The 17,409-nt window shown below is 44.7% G+C and overlaps 3 protein-coding genes across 4 annotated transcripts; 2 read left to right on the top strand and 1 right to left on the bottom strand.

Annotated features, from left to right (window-relative positions):
* Positions 1-2,746: 2,746 nt before the first annotated feature.
* On the top strand, positions 2,747-6,712 carry si:dkey-23o4.6 (retinol dehydrogenase 13). Its single transcript, XM_058648006.1, has 7 exons — positions 2,747-3,030; positions 3,566-3,700; positions 3,793-3,984; positions 4,279-4,440; positions 4,528-4,647; positions 6,140-6,344; positions 6,461-6,712. The coding sequence occupies exons 1-7, from the start codon at positions 2,892-2,894 to the stop codon at positions 6,570-6,572; spliced, it is 1,065 nt and encodes a 354-aa protein (XP_058503989.1). The 5' UTR covers positions 2,747-2,891; the 3' UTR covers positions 6,573-6,712.
* A 167-nt stretch (positions 6,713-6,879) lies between these two features.
* plekho1b (pleckstrin homology domain containing, family O member 1b) lies at positions 6,880-12,445 on the top strand. Its single transcript, XM_058648427.1, has 6 exons — positions 6,880-7,166; positions 7,548-7,694; positions 8,850-8,978; positions 9,063-9,170; positions 9,508-9,606; positions 10,821-12,445. The coding sequence occupies exons 1-6, from the start codon at positions 7,140-7,142 to the stop codon at positions 11,421-11,423; spliced, it is 1,113 nt and encodes a 370-aa protein (XP_058504410.1). The 5' UTR covers positions 6,880-7,139; the 3' UTR covers positions 11,424-12,445.
* On the bottom strand, positions 12,254-15,724 carry polr3glb (RNA polymerase III subunit GL b). 2 transcript variants are annotated; one of them, XM_058648428.1, is made up of 8 exons: positions 15,587-15,724; positions 14,786-14,964; positions 14,198-14,327; positions 13,286-13,354; positions 13,155-13,211; positions 12,972-13,057; positions 12,772-12,894; positions 12,254-12,691 (listed from the first exon to the last, which is right to left on the bottom strand). In XM_058648428.1, exons 2-8 carry the CDS (start codon positions 14,897-14,899, stop codon positions 12,605-12,607), a joined length of 666 nt encoding a protein of 221 aa, XP_058504411.1. In that variant the 5' UTR covers positions 14,900-14,964; positions 15,587-15,724; the 3' UTR covers positions 12,254-12,604. The 2 variants fall into 2 exon arrangements, with proteins under 2 accessions (XP_058504411.1, XP_058504412.1); XM_058648429.1 differs by lacking the exons at positions 14,786-14,964; positions 15,587-15,724 and adding an exon at positions 14,483-14,511.
* Positions 15,725-17,409: the final 1,685 nt, after the last annotated feature.

Below are 17,409 nucleotides of genomic sequence, written 5' to 3'. Positions count from 1 at the left end.
CGATGGAGAAAATGAGAGTGCATCTCGTTGTGAATGAGGGACTTCTATCTGGAAGCTATTGGTTCATTCATCTGCTTTTGTGTTGGATGTTAAAATCATTTTTGTACTGAACTAAACCATTAGCAAAGAACTGACCGTTTATTTTGAATGTCTATTAAGCTTGTGAAGATATTGGTTTATTTAAGATCGCTGTACTGGTGCACAGTTATTAAATAAGTCATTCAGTACATTTCGATCTGTTTATAAAAAAAAAAACAGGAAAGAAATGTTGAAGTCAAGTTTCCACGCTGTTTTTCTGTATCGGTATCAGATCGGGATCGGTCGATTCTAAACCTCAGATATCGGTATGGGAGGTGACTTAGACAGGTCAGGACTCACCTGGTTTACCGTAGTTGAAGAAGTCCACTTCATCTTCCTCCACACAGTCGTCCACCAGTTGCCATGGCTCCAGCTCCTCCTCCTCACACTCCATAAACAGCTCCGTATCCATGTTGCTATGGAAACAGAAACATTTCTACTGTGAATAAAGTTGTACGTGCAGTGTTGAGCAAAGGCCACAGGGGGAGCTGCTTCCAACACGTTTGTGATTGTCTCTTTACTGTCACTTAAAAAACTATGGGTTAGATCTGAGGATGAGACTAACCAGCTGGGATGAGCACAGCGCCCCCTGTGGCCCTCGTGTGGAGGATAAAGCTGTAGAAAATGGATGGATAAATAAATATAAGATGAGTTTTTCAAAATACAAAAGAGTAAAACAGCCTATGAGGACAGGGAGGTTGATGTTGAATCAAACGTCAAACACAAAAAGATTTCTTTGTTTTTAATGGAACAAAAAAAAACATTTAATATTCACATTTAAGAAGCTGAAAATGCTCTGCATTTTTTTTTTTTTTAAAAGCTTCTCACTCACGTTGCAGTACCGCGCTTCGGCCGCGGGGGGCGCTGCTCCCGGTGCTTACTGTGACTTTAAACCTGGCTGAAGCAAGTTTAAGCGCGCGGGAGGCTCGAACCTCCAGTCCGCGCGGGGGGAAAAGAACCGCCGGTTAAAAGTGCGGCAGTGGGTTCAGGTGGACCCGGAACTCTAAGCCCACACACCCAGACTGACCCGGACTGGCCCAGTTCAAGCCCCGCACCGGGGCGCGTTTGTTTTACTAAGCACCGCCCCTTCGCCAGCAGCGGACTGCAACACACCGAGCGCTCCCCGAGCTTTCCCGCCGGACACAAAGACACAGGGACGCGGGACGAGCCGGACCGAACCGAACCGGTCTTACCTGGTCCTGCGGAGGGAGACAGCGGAGCTCAGACGCGTTCACTCAGTTCTTCTTCGTGTACGTTCTGGCTTGGTGTGAGGCGGGACTTCCTCTTGTTGTTCGTATCACAGCCGCGAATTCGCCCGCGTCAGTGTGACGTCACTTCCTCGTTCTACAGCTCGCGCTCTCACTGGTGGTTATGGATATTTGTGGAGAAATAAAATGTGTGTTTTGCGGGTTTTTCAGTGTGAACGCGGTGAAACAACAACTGCGGCCACAGCCAGCCAACATGACGGCGACAAAACACGAACCAGCAACCGTCCACGGGCCAGGCCGACATTTTGTTTTTGTTGTTTCGTCGTGAGGGGCGGGGCGACATACGCTGACGTCATTGGCGGAAGAAACAAAGATTTTAGTACTTTTACCTCAAATGAATTTATGAAAAGTAGATTTAACAAATAAATAGTCCCCATGCAAATAAACTGTACACTTTTTTAGCAGAATGTAACCTTTCCTAAACCCCTTGTAATTATTATGAATTTACTTTTGAATTATGAATTTTCTTTTTATTATTATTATTATTGTTATTATTTTCATTTATCAGAATCAGCTTGACTGGCCAAGTATGTGAACACATACAAGGAATTTAACTCCGGTTTTATCCTTAGCACACGTTGTACATTAAACGTAAAACATGAACATACATAAACATCAATATAACATAACATACATTCAACTGGAAAGAACAAGGACAGCAAAGAACAATAATTTAAAAAGAGTGGTATAAAAAATGAATAAATAAGGTTTCCAGAGGTCCGGTCTATTTTTTCAATATATATATTTAAGTATATATATATATATATATATATATATATATATATTACATTATTTACAGGATGAGAATATAAAGTGCAGAATAGTGAATAAATATAGTGTGTGGATCTGGAGTCTATTTTGCCCTTCATTTTAATATGCTGTCTGTGTTTTAGAATTGTGACATATCTCATTGTTAGAATTCCTTCCATTTGGCTCTTCATAGGAGGTGTGAATTACTTTGAAATGTGGAATGGTGATGGTTTGGTGAATGATTTTTATGTGAGTTTGCCATCATTCTTGTTATGTTAAATAAAGCATTTAAAAAAAAACAAAATACCTGGACTCAGACCTGGAATCAAATCAATCAGGGATTATATCCGATAATATCAGATTATATCAGGTTTTATATCAGAGATTATATCATTATATGTATATATATATATATATATATATATATATATATATATGATCATTAACGATCATTAACTATAATGATCGTTAATGATAGTTGATAGTTAATAATCATTGATGATCATCAATGATCATTAACTATAATGATCTTTAATGATAGTTAACAATCGTTAATGATCATTAACGTTTGTTAACTATAATGATCGTTGATGATAGTTAATGTATAACTCTGGTAAAGATTTTTTCTCTTGAAATAAATTCAATAGGAGAAAACACATAAACACAATAATGTGAACATGATAATCTTTCCTCAGGAACTGATCCCATAATCTGCTCTAATCTGTTAATCCCAGCTCCGCCCCTCTGCCCCGGCTCAGCTCAGCTCGGCCTGTCAGTGACTTCAGACTTGCAGGGATGGAAGTTCCAGGGTTCCTGGTTCTGCCGTGGTCCAGCAGCGCTGCTGTGGTGTCAGAACTGGACCTGGTACCTCTGGAGGAGGGACAGGGGGCGTTGCTGTTGAGATGTGGAGCTGTTCTGGGCGTCACTCTGATCTGTAAGACCACGCCTTCTTTCTCTTCAAAGATGCTTAGATAGATTGTTTTTTTATGATGGTTTATGACGAAGAGACACATGAGACACAGCAGAGACACGTGAGACACAACAGAGACACATGAGACACAGCAGAGACACAGCAGAGACACAACAGAGACACATGAGACACAACAGAGACACATGAGACACAGCAGAGACACATGAGACACAACAGAGACACATGAGACACAGCAGAGACATGTGAGACACAGCAGTGACACATGAGCCACAGCAGAGACACGTGAGACACAGCAGAGACACGGTAGAGACACATGAGACAGCAGAGACACATGAGACACAGCAGAGACACGTGAGACACAGCAGAGACACGTGAGACACAGCAGAGACACATGAGACACGGCAGAGTCACAACAGAGACACAGCAGAGACACGTGAGACATAGCAGAGACACAGCAGAGACACATGAGACACGGCAGAGACACAACAGAGACACAACAGAGACACAGCAGAGACACTGACACTGACTGTGTGTCCAGGTGTGGCAGTGTTGCGGCGGTGGATCTCAGGTGGAGTTTGTCGTTGTTCACTTCGTCTCGATGGGAAAACGATTGTGATCACAGGAGCGAACACGGGCATCGGCAAAGAGACGAGCAGAGAGATGGCACGCAGAGGTCAGTATGAGGTCAGAGGTCAACTACACAGACTGTGTGTGTGTGTGTGTTTGGACCTTTTTGTGATCAGGTGCGTTTCTTTTGTTGACCAGGGGCTCGGGTGGTGATGGCGTGCAGAGACCTGACGAGGGCGGAGCAGTCAGCAGATGAGATCCGCAGGACGACAGGAAATGGAAATGTGGTGATACGACACCTGGACCTCGCCTCACTCTACTCTGTCAGACACTTCGCTAAAGACTTTCTGGACAGTGAAGACAGACTGGACGTCCTCATCAACAACGCAGGTGAGTCTCTCAGTCTGTCTCTCACCTGTCTACATGTTTCTCACCTGTCGACCTGTCTCTCACCTGTCTACATGTTTCTCACCTGTCGACCTGTCTCTAACCTGTCTACCTGTCTCTCACCAGTCTGCCTGTTTCTCACCTGTTGACCTGTCTCTCACCTGTCTGCCTGTCCTTTACCTCTCTGTCTGTCTCTCACCTGTCTGCATGTCCCTTACCTGTCTGCCTGTCCCTTACCTGTCTGCCTGTCCCTTACCTGTCTGCCTGTCTCTCACCTGTCTACCTGTCTCTTTGTAGGAGTGATGATGTGTCCAAAATGGCTGACTGAAGATGGTTTTGAGACTCAGATGGCAGTCAATCATTTGGGTCACTTCCTGCTGACCAATCTACTGCTTCCAAAACTGAAAAGCTCCGCCCCAAGCCGAGTTGTCAATGTGTCATCCATCGCCCACAAAGGGGGTATGACCTTTGACCTGATATTTGATTTAACTGTCTTTTGATTTGTTTTTACACTTCCTCTTACCGATCGTGTCTTTATGTTTTCAGGTCATATTGACTTTGATGACATGTTCTTCAGCAGGAGACCATACAGCCCTCTGGAGAGCTACCGACAGAGTAAACTAGCCAACGTGTTGTTCTCCAGAGAACTCGCCCGTCGACTCACAGGTCCTCACAAACACTCTATAACAGAAACACTCACAGGTCCTCACAAACACTCAATAACAGAAACACTCACAGGTCCTCACAAACACTCTATAACAGAAACACTCACAGGTCCTCACAAACACTCTATAACGGAAACACTCACAGGTCCTCACAAACAATCTATAACGGAAACACTCACAGGTCCCCACAAACACTCTATAACAGAAACACTCACAGGTCCCCACAAACACTCTATAACAGAAACACTCACAGGTCCTCACAAACACTCAATAACAGAAACACTCACAGGTCCTCACAAACACTCTATAACAGAAACACTCACAGGTCCCCACAAACACTCCATAACAGAAACACTCACAGGTCCTCACAAACACTCTATAACAGAAACACTCACAGGTCCTCCCAAACACTCCATACCAGAAACACTCACAGGTCCTCACAAACACTCTATAACAGAAACACTCACAGGTCCTCACAAACACTCTATAACGGAAACACTCACAGGTCCTCACAAACACTCTATAACAAAAACACTCACAGGTCCCCACAAACACTCTATAACAGAAACACTCACAGGTCCTCACAAACACTCAATAACAGAAACACTCACAGGTCCTCACAAACACTCAATAACAGAAACACTCACAGGTCCTCACAAACACTCCATAACAGAAACACTCACAGGTCCCCACAAACACTCTATAACAGAAACACTCACAGGTCCTCACAAACACTCTATAACAGAAACACTCACAGGTCCTCACAAACACTCCATACCAGAAACACTCACAGGTCCTCACAAACACTCTATAACAGAAACACTCACAGGTCCTCACAAACACTCTATAACAGAAACACTCACAGTTCCTCACAAACACTCGATAACAGAAACACTCACAGGTCCTCACAAACACTCTATAACAGAAACACTCACAGGTCCTCACAAACAATCTATAACGGAAACACTCACAGGTCCCCACAAACACTCTATAACAGAAACACTCACAGGTCCCCACAAACACTCTATAACAGAAACACTCACAGGTCCTCACAAACACTCCATACCAGAAACACTCACAGGTCCTCACAAACACTCTATAACGGAAACACTCACAGGTCCTCACAAACACTCGATAACAGAAACACTCACAGGTCCTCACAAACACTCTATAACGGAAACACTCACAGGTCCCCACAAACACTCTATAACAGAAACACTCACAGGTCCCCACAAACACTCTATAACAGAAACACTCACAGGTCCCCACAAACACTCTATAACAGAAACACTCACGTGTCCTCACAAACACTCTATAACAGAAACACTCACAGGTCCTCACAAACACTCAATAACAGAAACACTCACAGGTCCTCACATACACTCAATAATAGAAACACTCACAGGTCCTCACAAACACTCAATAACAGAAACACTCCCAGGTCCTCACAAACATTCTATAACAGAAACAGGTTCTGTGGTTCTGTGGTTCAGGTTCTGGAGTGTCGTCGTTCTGTCTCCACCCTGGTGTGATCCGGACTGAGCTGGCTCGTCATGTTCAGGGCTGGTTCCCCCTGATGGGGGTGCTGTTGAGTCTGCCCTCACTGCTGCTCATGAAGACTCCGAGTCAAGGCTGCCAGACCACGGTTTACTGCACCGTCACACCAGGACTGGACCAACGAAGCGGGTCTTACTTCAGGTAGTGTCTGATCAAAGCTCCGCCCCCAAAACACAGGAAGTGGTTAGTGAAAAGCTGTTTACATGTGTGTGTCTGTGTGCATCTGTGTGTCTGTGTGTGTGTGTGTGTGTGTTCAGTGACTGTGCAGAGAAAGAAGTGGCGGAGGAGGGGCAGGACAACACGGTGGCGAGGCGGTTATGGGAGGAAAGCGCTCGATTGGTGGGATTACACATTAAGGACACGTGCTGACCTCTGACCTCAGATGTTCAGACAGAAGACGACAAGTCATGTGACTGATTGTTTAAATATAAACATGTTTATTATTTGTATGTGTGACAAGTTGTTGTTATTGTGATGTAACCTGTAGACAACATTAAATAAACCTGGTGTCATGAGTTCAACATGTCTGATCTTCATCACCATCATCACCATCATCATCACCACCATCATCTTCATCTTCTCATTAGGTCCACAGTATATTTATTATTTATATATGAATCTGCCGCTGGAGGTCGCTGTGGTGCTGCCGAGGAGCCGCTGAGCCAGCGGGGATCCTTGAGGAGGAGGAGGAGGAGGAGGAGGAAGAGTAACCGGACACCGGCTCTCAGAAGAGCAGCTGTCCGGTCAGAGTGCAGCAGCAGCGGCGACTGAAGCAGAGAAACACCGGGAGTCTCTGCTTCTTCTCACCGACTGTGACGCTTTCACAGCCGCTTTCACAGCCGCTTTCTCCTCCTGCTCCTCCTGCTCCTCCCGCTGCTCCGAACACGAATAACGGAGTTACCGTAAAGTTACCGACACAGGCCCTGAACCGGAACTATGAAGAAGAACAACACCGGGAAACGGGTAAGTAAGAACAAAGACGGCACCTGGCACCAGCGGCTCGACCCGGGTTTGTTCCGTTCAAAAGAAACTCGACGAACAAAAGCGTCAGACATTAATGTGAGCTTTTATTGTGAAGGACACAACAATAACAACTGCTGACAGAGGCCACTTCCGCTTTTCACAATAAGAGTCTGTTCAAGACTAAACACACGGCAAGGACTGAGGAAGGACACACACACACACACTCACACACACACACACACACACACTCACTCACTCAGACACATTTATTTGTTCAAACATCGTAATTTATTGAAAAAGTCAACATGGGAACAATAAAACTACAGTTAATGATAATTATTATAACTGTATTATAACCAGTCACCTGTTTCCTGTGTTCAGGGTCCACAGGAAGCAGCTTCACAGAACCTTCAGCCTGATAAAGTGGGCTGGATCAGGAAGTTCTGTGGCAAAGGGATCTTCAGGGAGATCTGGAGGAACCGCTTTGTGGTTCTGAGAGGAGATCAGCTGTTTATTTGTGAGAAGGAGGTGAGTCATGAGGGGGCGGAGCTTACAGGTTCTGATGGTCTGTGGTTCTGGTCGAGTCCCTGAATCACTTTAAACATGTGGCGATCTGATCTTTAGAGACAACCTGGGAGTACCCACAAGTACTTCTGAGTACCCATAGCTACTCTGTAGTACTCTGTAATATTCTGTAGAACTCTGTAGTAGTGTTGGTTTTGACAGGAAACAGAAAGTTCCTCCACTTTCTGGAGAGGTTGAGTTTCAGTCTGAGCTGCAGAAACCCAGAGATCTGGTTTCACTGCTGTAACAGGACACGGAACCTTAACCACACACACACAAGGTCCAGAGAGAACCTTTACCATGCTCAGGTCCTGAGACAACCTTTACCACACACACAAGGTCCAGAGAGAACCTTTACCGCACTCAGGTCCTGAGAGAACCTTTACCACACTCAGGTCCAGAGAGAACCTTTACCGCACTCAGGTCCTGAGAGAACCTTTACCACACTCAGGTCCTGAGAGAACCTTTACCACACTCCGGTCCTGAGACAACCTTTACCACACACACAAGGTCCAGAGAGAACCTTTACCGCACTCAGGTCCTGAGAAAACCTTTACCGCACTCAGGTCCTGAGAGAACCTTTACCGCACTCAGGTCCAGAAAGAACCTTTACCGCACTCAGGTCCTGAGAGAACCTTTACCACACTCAGGTCCAGAAAGAACCTTTACCGCACTCAGGTCCTGAGAGAACCTTCACCACACACATCTTACCTGTTACAAGTCTCCTGATTGCTCGTTGTTGACAAGGTCAGAGGTCACTGGGTCAGCTCTGATTATTGATCATGTGACTGATAATGAGGGGTCAACACTGACCTCACTGGGTGTGTTGTTGGCGGAGCCTCCCTCCCAGGAAGTCTCAGTTTAAACCTGATTAATAATGGAGGCTGTTTCCATGGCAATTAATGTGTGTCTGTCTGTGTGTTTGTGTCTGTGTGTGTGTCCTCACGCACAGTGCCATCATCTGGTTTCTCTATGCCTCACCACTAGGTTACAGAGCTGAGTTTTCAAAATAAAAGCCTCAATTTTGTTTGTATTACTTTTTATGCAAACAAAAAGAGGAGTTTAAACAGGAAGTGACCTGGGTGGTTTACGTAGATGACCTTTGACCTGTGACTGCAGGTGAAGGAGCTGGGCCGTGCGGAAGAAGTTCTGGATCTGTGCCACTTTGACCGCTGTGAGGAAATTCTGAAAAACAAGAGTCGCAGCAAGAAGAACCTGAGCAAATTTAAACTGCAGCGCTCACACACGGTAACCTGTCTGCCTCCTCCTCTGTTCGTCTGTCTGCCTGCTCACCTGTCTGCCTGCTCACCTGTCTGTCTCTCTGGGTCTCAGTGTGTCCCTGACCTGGTCTTCTTGGCCGTCAGTCCAGAAGAGAAAGAATTGTGGATCAGTGTCATAAACGGTTCCATCATCAGAGCCAAGAACCGGATCCTGGACGAGGTGAGACACTTTTTGTTTGGACAGTGGAGGTGAGACACTTTCTGTTTGGACAGTGGAGGTGAGACGGTCTACAGGAAGCTAGTGAGACCTGCTATGATGTGACACTGTCTCAAAGACAGGGGGCGCCAACAGACGACAGTCATCTGTAGTGAGAGTAGGGGACACCTGGAAGGTACAGTGGCTAAAGGGAGAAGGGTAGAAATGAAGTGAAAGCGTCGCCCTGGTGTTGACTGTGTGTCACTGCAGATATGAGGCTGTTATATGACTTTGATGACGAGTGCAGCCTCTGGTGGCAGTGACAGGAACTGCAGCAGCTGTGATGATGTCATTGTTGCAGGTGACGAGTGACGAGTCTCAGCTTCTTCATCTGACTCGACATCGAGCAAAGATTCCTCACAACAGACGACTGCCGACCAGAGGACACCTGCTGGCCGTGGTCAGTATAGACCCTTTTTAGAGGGCTACGTCACAGAAATGTGCGCGCGCGGTTTGGGGTCAGAAAACACACTCGTACCATTAACTTGTATAACAGTCCAACACTTAAGACGCCTACTTGTAGTGTAGTTGGCTCGGAAAATAGAACCAGCAATGGTGTCAAGTTCTTCAGAATCCCTACAGGATCTCATCCCTTTCAAAAAATGGACATTGTCTGTTTGTAGCGCTCACTTCATTTCATGTAAGTTATCATTTATCAGCTCTTTCTGTTAGATTACGATGAAACGCCTGGATTTCACAGAAATGTGTGTGTCAGTGCACATGTGTATATGAAACCTATGCTGCCTGAAGTTATGTTGTGGTCTTGGACGTAGCTAGCTTATACAGTAATAAGCTGCCGGCCGGCTAGGGCAAAAAAAAAATCCGGCACAAGAAAAAAAAAAAAATTGGCACAAAAAAAAGCCAGGCAAAAAAAAAAATCCGGCACAAAAAAAAGCCAGGCAAAAAAAAAAAAAAAATCCAGCACAAGAAATAACAAAGTCAGGCAAAAAAAAAAATCCGGCACAAAAAAAAGCCAGGCAAAAAAAAAAATCAGGCACAAAAAAAAGTCAGGCAAAAAAAAAACATCCGGCACAAGAAAAAAAAAATTGGCAAAAAAAAAAGCCAGGCAAAAAAAATAAATAAATCCGGCACAAGAAATAACAAAGTCAGGCAAAAAAAAATCCGGCACAAAAAAAAGTCTGGCAAAAAAAAAAAAAGAAAATCCGGCACAAGAAATAACAAAGTCAGGCAAAACAAAAATCCGGCACAAAAAAAAGTCAGGAAAAAAAATAAAAAATCCGGCACAAAAAAAGTCAGGAAAAAAAAAAAAAAAAAATCCGGCAAAAGAAATAACAAAAGTCTAAGACTATTGCTGTCGGCTAGTACTAATTGTTTTAGGTATTGTTCGCGGTCCTTAATCAGCAATGAAAGAACATATTGAGAATTATTCAGTGGACCGCGGACGTACATGCTCTTCGCTTACCTGTTGTGAAGTTTTCTGACCCCAAACTGTGTGCGCATTCTCGCTAGGCTTGGAATGTTGGTAAACTATGAAAGGGTCTATTACACCACTATTACACCACTATTACCCCATCAATGTGTCAACAGCAGCTGTCTGACTTACTCTACCTGTCGTCCCCCGGCTCCTCCTCTTCCCCTCTTCCCGTCATCCAGGCCTCGTCCTCCTCTTCAGATGGAACTCTGACTCTGGATCTGATCCAGGAAGAAGACATTCCGTTTTGCCGGGTCAGTGTTTGTGAGGACCTTGAGCTGGACCGCAGTCCAGACTGTCCCAGGTCCAGAACCAACGGTGCTCTTTTTCCCAGGACCACTGAGGCTTGTGGGAAATCCCGGAGTCTTCCTCGTGAGGTGGTGGTGGAGTGGGAGCAGACGACGACAGAGAAGAACCGCTGCACCTCCATGGACCAGATCTTGTCTCACTCAGACAATGAAACCACTAAGAACAGGACTGTGGTGATGCCCCACCCACAGCCACTAACACTCCGCCCACAGACGTCAACACCGCCCGTAGACCTGCTGCAGGAGCTGATCGATCAGAAGCTGCGCAGGACAGAGCAGCTGCTGGCTGAGGTGAGGGTGGAGGAGGAGAAGGAACTGTCTGAAAGTGAGAAGCTCCTGAAGGAGGCAGCGGCCGCCTGGAGTCATGCCCACGAAGTTCTGGAGGAGGTGAAGGAGCTGAGGACACTGTACCAACAACTGAACTCCTCCTCCCCCTCCATCACTGTGTCCAACAACGACAACAAGAGTCTGATGTGAAGAGGACGTGTGGACAAACTGGTCGTCAGGAGGACGTGTGGACAAACTGGTCGTCAGGAGGACGTGTGGACAAACTGGTCGTCAGGAGGACGTGTGTACTTGTCCTTGGTCCAGTACCATTACAACTTCTGTTCAGCTGCTGCTTCACAACTGAAGAGAAACCAGAACAAACGTCCACGTCTGACTTCACTGAGGGTCATGTGACGTAAATGTCGTCATCAGCTGAGTCACATGACTAGACAACCGCGTGGACGCACCAGGCACGACAACAGAGCGTGTGGGACCTAGCACCTAACCCCAAACTCCGCCCCCTCATCCGAAATCACACCCACATTGCTACATTTTGTCCTTGAACGACAGTGACCTCCAATGTTTAAAACTGGTACTGCAGTCTATTCAAAACACAGACACACACCCTGTCTTGGGGGTGGAGTGGCTCAGTGGTTAAGACCCTACCCTGTGTGCGAAAGACATCATGGTCACAAGTTTGATCCCACCCCGGCTGATTGTACTCAATTCCATTGTAAGTCGCTTTGGATAAAAGCGTCTGCTAAATGACATGTAATGTAATGTAATGTCTTCTTTCCCTCGTCTTCTGCTGTCCTCTCTCGTCTTCTGCTGTCCTCTCTTGTCTACGTTTTTTTCAGACTTTCCTGACGTCCAGCTGCTTCGTTATTGGCTGAGTGGAAGTGGGGGCGGAGCTACAGTAACAGCAGAAGTTTCCAGACGAGTCAGTTCCGCAGAAATGAAAACACGACTGTGATTGATCAGTGATCAGCTGAGAAGCCCCGCCCCTTACGTTTACAAACCACTAATGACACTTTGTTGACTCTTTTCTATTGATCACTTTAATGAGCTGTTCTAGGTTCAGAGATGAAGACGCCCCCTGCTGGACACGTCTGTGTCACAGAGGACACGTCAGTGGACAGTGGATCAGTTCTGAACTCACAAAGCGGTCAATACAAACAAACAACAATAAAATGTTTTAAAAACATTAATAAACATTTTTTTAAAACATGAAACGCTGGTGAAACTTTGACTCAAATGTCTCTGCTCAGTGAACATCCTCGTCCACTTTGTCCTCACTGTCTCTGTCTCTGCTCAGTGAACAGCCTCATCCACGTTGTCCTCACTGTCTGCTCAGTAAACAGCCTCATCCATGTTGTCCTCTCTGTCTCTGCTCAGTAAACAGCCTCGTCCATGTTGTCCTCACTGTCTCCTCCAAACTCTTCCCCGTTGTCAAAGTAGGACATGATGTAATCCGTTTCCTGCAGATGATCAATAAAGTTAATTTAGCATGAGTGTGATCAGAAAGCTGATCATTAAAGTTACTGATCGATCAGTTCACCTCCTCAAACTCTTCTTCATCATACTCCTCTTCTTCAGGCTCCTCCTCCTCCTCCTCTTTCTTCTTCTTCTTCTCCTCCCCCTCGTCCTCTGAACTCGCCTGCTCCTCCTTCTTCTCCAGAGTCTGACACAAGGGACATATTTGTTAAGGTGGACTGTCTCTGTTAAGGTGGATTTGAAACAGAGAAAACATTTGTTCACCTCCAGTTTGAGCAGAACCTCCTTCTCCTTCATCAGTTTCTTCTTCTGTCCACTCTGAACTCTGTCTGAGACATTGACTGAGACACCTGAGGACAGGAGACATGTCAACCCATCCATTCAGCCATCAATCATTGAGTGGACAGTTGTGTGTTGTGTGTAATCAGATTACTCAGAGTAACTGACCGTCTTTGTGAGCTTTTCTGACGTGAACTCTGAGTTCTCTGGGAACCGTCCTCCAGTCTGCAACCACGACAAACAATCAAACTTAAACAAAGACATTTCTACCAGGAGCAGTGAGGATGTCAGAGTCTCACCTGGAGTCCATTCCACCAGACTGTCCGTCTGTTCACTGCTGTGATATTTGTCTGAGTATCTTTCTACATCTGTACAGGAAACACAAGACTGTCACAATAAAACAATACAAGACTGTCACAATAAAACTCCTGTGAGGAAACAGAAACTTGATTTAATGATATTTTAGGGAGTTCAGGTCTTCACACAGAGAGACAGTGGCTGTTTCTCAATATTCATACTTCTCTGTACTTGTGTACTCGTGTACATGGGATGCAAGGGTACAGTTTTCCCACAGTTCGGTATGCATCACGGTTTTTGGGCCACGGTAACGGTACGGTTTGGATATCTTAATATAAAACTTCTCAGACTAACAAAGGCAATATTGCATTGTAAAAATAATTAAAAGCACAGATATAATCAAAGCACAAACTTTAAACAATAGTGCACTATACACGTATACACTAAATTTAGTACTATCCAATAAAAATAAACAACATTTTAAGCCACTCACAGAAACTACTTAACACTACAATTACAAATACAATCAAATGTGAACATGACAAGGCTGTCAACGTCCTCGTATGTGAATGTGTGTGTGTTGGAGCGTCCGTGAGTAACAATCAGCACGGAGAGCTTCGTCAGTGGCATTGCTCCGCCCAGGGATATGGCTGATAGCTATATAGCTATATTACAGTAGTGTAGAGTAATACATATACATATATATATACATATACAATGCACCACTGCTACTTTAATCTAAATCTAAAATTCTGAGTTAATTAAAAATGAAAAACAAAATAACACGTCAACAAGTAAGAGACGAGGTAGACACGGATAAACATGGAGTCAATCCCAACTATAAATATCTTCAAACACATGTTTGAATTCTAAATGTACAAGAAGTACTGTGTGTGTGTGTTGTGACCTCTGACCTCTGCGTGCAGCTGCTGGCTGGATGAAGCAGGGTAAACTCTTCATAGCTCCTCTGAACTCCTGTTTGAGAGCCAACAGATACTCCGCCTCCTCCCCACCTGCCAGGGGGAGGGGCTTATGCTCCATCACCTAGACAACAACACACACAGGTGACTACCCAGAATGCATTTGGATTTTTCAACTGTTCAAAAGACTTTGTTCAGGTTTTGACATCAGACATCTTAAGGAGATGATGTCACTCTAAGGCAAATCAAAGTTCTGGACGATCAGGTCTAGGGTCTTACAGGGAACACAGGTGTAGTCTATCAGGTCTGATGTCAGGTTCTGGTATTGGGTCTTACAGGGAACACAGCTGTGGTCTCAGGTCTAGTCTCAGGTTCTGGTATTGGGTCTTACAGGGAACACAGGTGTGGTATTGGGTCTAGTCCCAGGTTCTGGTCTGGGATCTTACAGGGAACACAGGTGTTGGCTGTCAGGTCTGGTGTCAGGTTCTGGTCTGGGGTCTTAAAGGGAAAACAGTCTCAGGTCTAGTCTCAGGTTCTGGTCTGGGGTTTGGTCTGGTGTCAGGTTCTGGTCTGGGGTCTTACAGGGAACACAGGTGTGGGCTGCTGCATGGACGGAGGTAAACTCTCTCCTCTGCTGATGCCAACGGCGTCGACACTGAAAGTCATCGCTCTCCGACCTCGACCCCGACCTGCCATCACACCAGATCTGACCGGATCAAACCGGATCAGCAGCTGGATGGAGCAGGGTCTGGATCCAGATCCTGATAGAACAAACCACAGCCATGAGAGGGAGGGGGAGAGAGAGAGAGAGAGAGAGAGAGGGGGGTTCTTGTCTCTGATTTTATCTTCATGAATCTAAAATTTTAGATTAGGCTAAACTGATTTTAGATCCGTTTAATTTGAGTTTCAATACACACACACACACACATATATACATATTATTTATGTTCTGTTTAATGTTATTACATTATAATGTGTTATATTATATTATATCATATTACATTATATTGTGTTACATTATATTGTATCATAACATATTACATTACATTATATTATAATATACAGCTCTTGTTAGCTGTGTTTGCAGCAGTTAGCGGTGCTAGCAGAGTTAGCTGTGTTTACACCAGTTAGCTGTTTGCAGCAGTTAGCGGTGCTAGCAGAGTTAGCTGTGTTTACACCAGTTAGCGGTGCTAGCAGAGTTAGCTGTGTTTACACCAGTTAGCGGTGCTAGCAGAGTTAGCTGTGTTTACACCAGTTAGCTGTTTGCAGCAGTTATCGGTGCAAGCAGAGTTAGCTGTGTTTACACCAGTTAGCGGTGCTAGCAGCAGTTAGCGGTGTTATTAGCGGTATGTGAAGAGTTAGCATGTAGCGGTCGTGTCTCACCTTCAGTCTGTTTCCTTCACATAAACGCGCTTCATCACATGGTCACTGATCGTCAGCGGAGCATCTGCGACAACAAAACATCTTTGTTTGCTCCTCCCTTTTTTCCTCTTGTTTATTTTCCTGGCGGACTAAAGAGCACAATTAAGTTGCTTGCTGCCACCTCGTGTATTGGAGTGTAAAGTCATGACTTCAGAACAGGCGATGACGTGAGGCTGTTTAATAAAGACGTTTGTTTGAACATATACGTATATATACTCTATATATGTATATATATATACATATATGTATATATATATACACATATATATGTGTATATATATAATATATATATATATATATATATATATACACATACACATACCCATACAACTGTTAGAATTCATATTATGGCAAGAACCAATCGGCTAAGTAGAGAGAAACCACAGTCCATCATTACTTTGACAAATGAAGGTCAGTCAGTCCAGAAAATTGCAAATACTTTGGATGTGTGAAAGTGCAGTCACAAAAACCATCAAACGCTACGACGAAACTGGCTGAACGAAGTTGGCTTCCTAACACTGACATGAGGACCGCCCCAGGAAAGGAAGACCAAGAGTCACCTCTGCTGCTGAGGAGAAGTTCATCAGCAGCTCAGATTAGAGCCCAGAGGAATGTCACACAGAGTTCTAGTAGCAGTAACGTTTAGTTAGTTGGACCATCATTTATTTTTCAACAGGACAATGAGCCCAAACACACCTCCAGGCTGTGTTTGGGCTATTTGCCCAAGAAGGAGACTGATAGAGATGATCTGGCCTCCACAGTCACCTGACAGTCACTCAATTCAGATGGTTTGGGATGAGATGGAGCGCAGAGTGAAGGCAAAAGTGCTCAGTATCTCTGGGAAAAACCATTTCAGGTGACAACCTCATGAAGCTCATCGAGAGAATGCCAAGAGTGTGCAGAGCAGTAATCAAAGCAAAGGGTGGCTATTGTGAAGAATCTAAAATATGAAACATGTTTTGAGTTATTTCACAATTGTTTGTTTATTCCATAATTCCACATGTGTTCATTCATAGTTTTGATGCCTGCAACGTAAATAGTCATGAAAATAAAGAAAAAACATTCAATGAGAAGGTGTGTCCACACTTTTGACTGGTAGTGTACGTATATGGACATGCACACACACATACATATATATATATATATATATATATATATACATATATATGATTCTTCCTTCCTTGCTCAGACCCACACTGACCAATGACCCCCACCTCCAGGCTCTGCCCCTCACACTGGGCCCCGCCCCCTGTGTTCTTGCCTCAGTTTGGGTTCCGGTCCTCAGAGACTCAGCAGCGTCAGAGCAGACACACTGAGCCACGGCAGGAGAGGAGATGAGGAGACGAGGAGACAGAGAGAATAAGAAGAAGAGAAGAAAAGACAAGTGTGATGTTTGTGATGATTTAAGAGAAACATGAAGATGCTGTGGATTCACAGAAGGACCACCATGCTGATGATGATGATGATGATGATGATGCTCTGCTGCTCAGGTCTGTCTGATGTTTATTGTTGTTTATTCTTTCTTTGTTATTTATTTGTTGTTGGTTTTGAGTTCACCTGCAGCAGGTCAGGTCAAAGGTCACTGAGTTAAAGATAAAATAATGTCAAACTTTATATTTATAAATATTTAATACAATTGTAAAAAAAGTGAGTTTGTGTGTGTGTCTGCGTGTGTGTCTCTGTGTGTGTGCGTGCGTGTGTACATCTGTGTCTCTGTGTGTGTGTGTGTGTGTGTGTGTGTGTGTGTGTATGTGTGTGATTGTTACCAGCAAAGTCACGTTCAT

Source organism: Solea solea, chromosome 13, assembly GCF_958295425.1.
Source record: "Solea solea chromosome 13, fSolSol10.1, whole genome shotgun sequence".
Classification (NCBI taxonomy): domain Eukaryota; kingdom Metazoa; phylum Chordata; class Actinopteri; order Pleuronectiformes; family Soleidae; genus Solea; species Solea solea.
This window is presented reverse-complemented; position numbering and strand designations above follow the sequence as displayed.

Coding starts and splice junctions, on each gene's coding strand:
- plekho1b (XM_058648427.1), top strand. CDS start 7,140: ATGAAGAAGAACAACACCGGGAAACGG. Junction 7,167..7,547: donor AGAACAACACCGGGAAACGG/GTAAGTAAGAAC, acceptor TCCTGTGTTCAG/GGTCCACAGGAAGCAGCTTC. Junction 9,171..9,507: donor AGAACCGGATCCTGGACGAG/GTGAGACACTTT, acceptor TCATTGTTGCAG/GTGACGAGTGACGAGTCTCA.
- si:dkey-23o4.6 (XM_058648006.1), top strand. CDS start 2,892: ATGGAAGTTCCAGGGTTCCTGGTTCTGCCGTGGTCCAGCAGCGCTGCT. Junction 3,031..3,565: donor TCTGGGCGTCACTCTGATCT/GTAAGACCACGC, acceptor CTGTGTGTCCAG/GTGTGGCAGTGTTGCGGCGG. Junction 4,441..4,527: donor ATCCATCGCCCACAAAGGGG/GTATGACCTTTG, acceptor TTATGTTTTCAG/GTCATATTGACTTTGATGAC.
- polr3glb (XM_058648428.1), bottom strand. CDS start 14,899: ATGGCAGGTCGGGGTCGAGGTCGGAGAGCGATGACTTTCAGTGTCGAC. Junction 14,328..14,785: donor AGCCCACACCTGTGTTCCCT/GTAAGACCCCAG, acceptor GTTGTTGTCTAG/GTGATGGAGCATAAGCCCCT. Junction 13,212..13,285: donor TCTGGTGGAATGGACTCCAG/GTGAGACTCTGA, acceptor TCGTGGTTGCAG/ACTGGAGGACGGTTCCCAGA.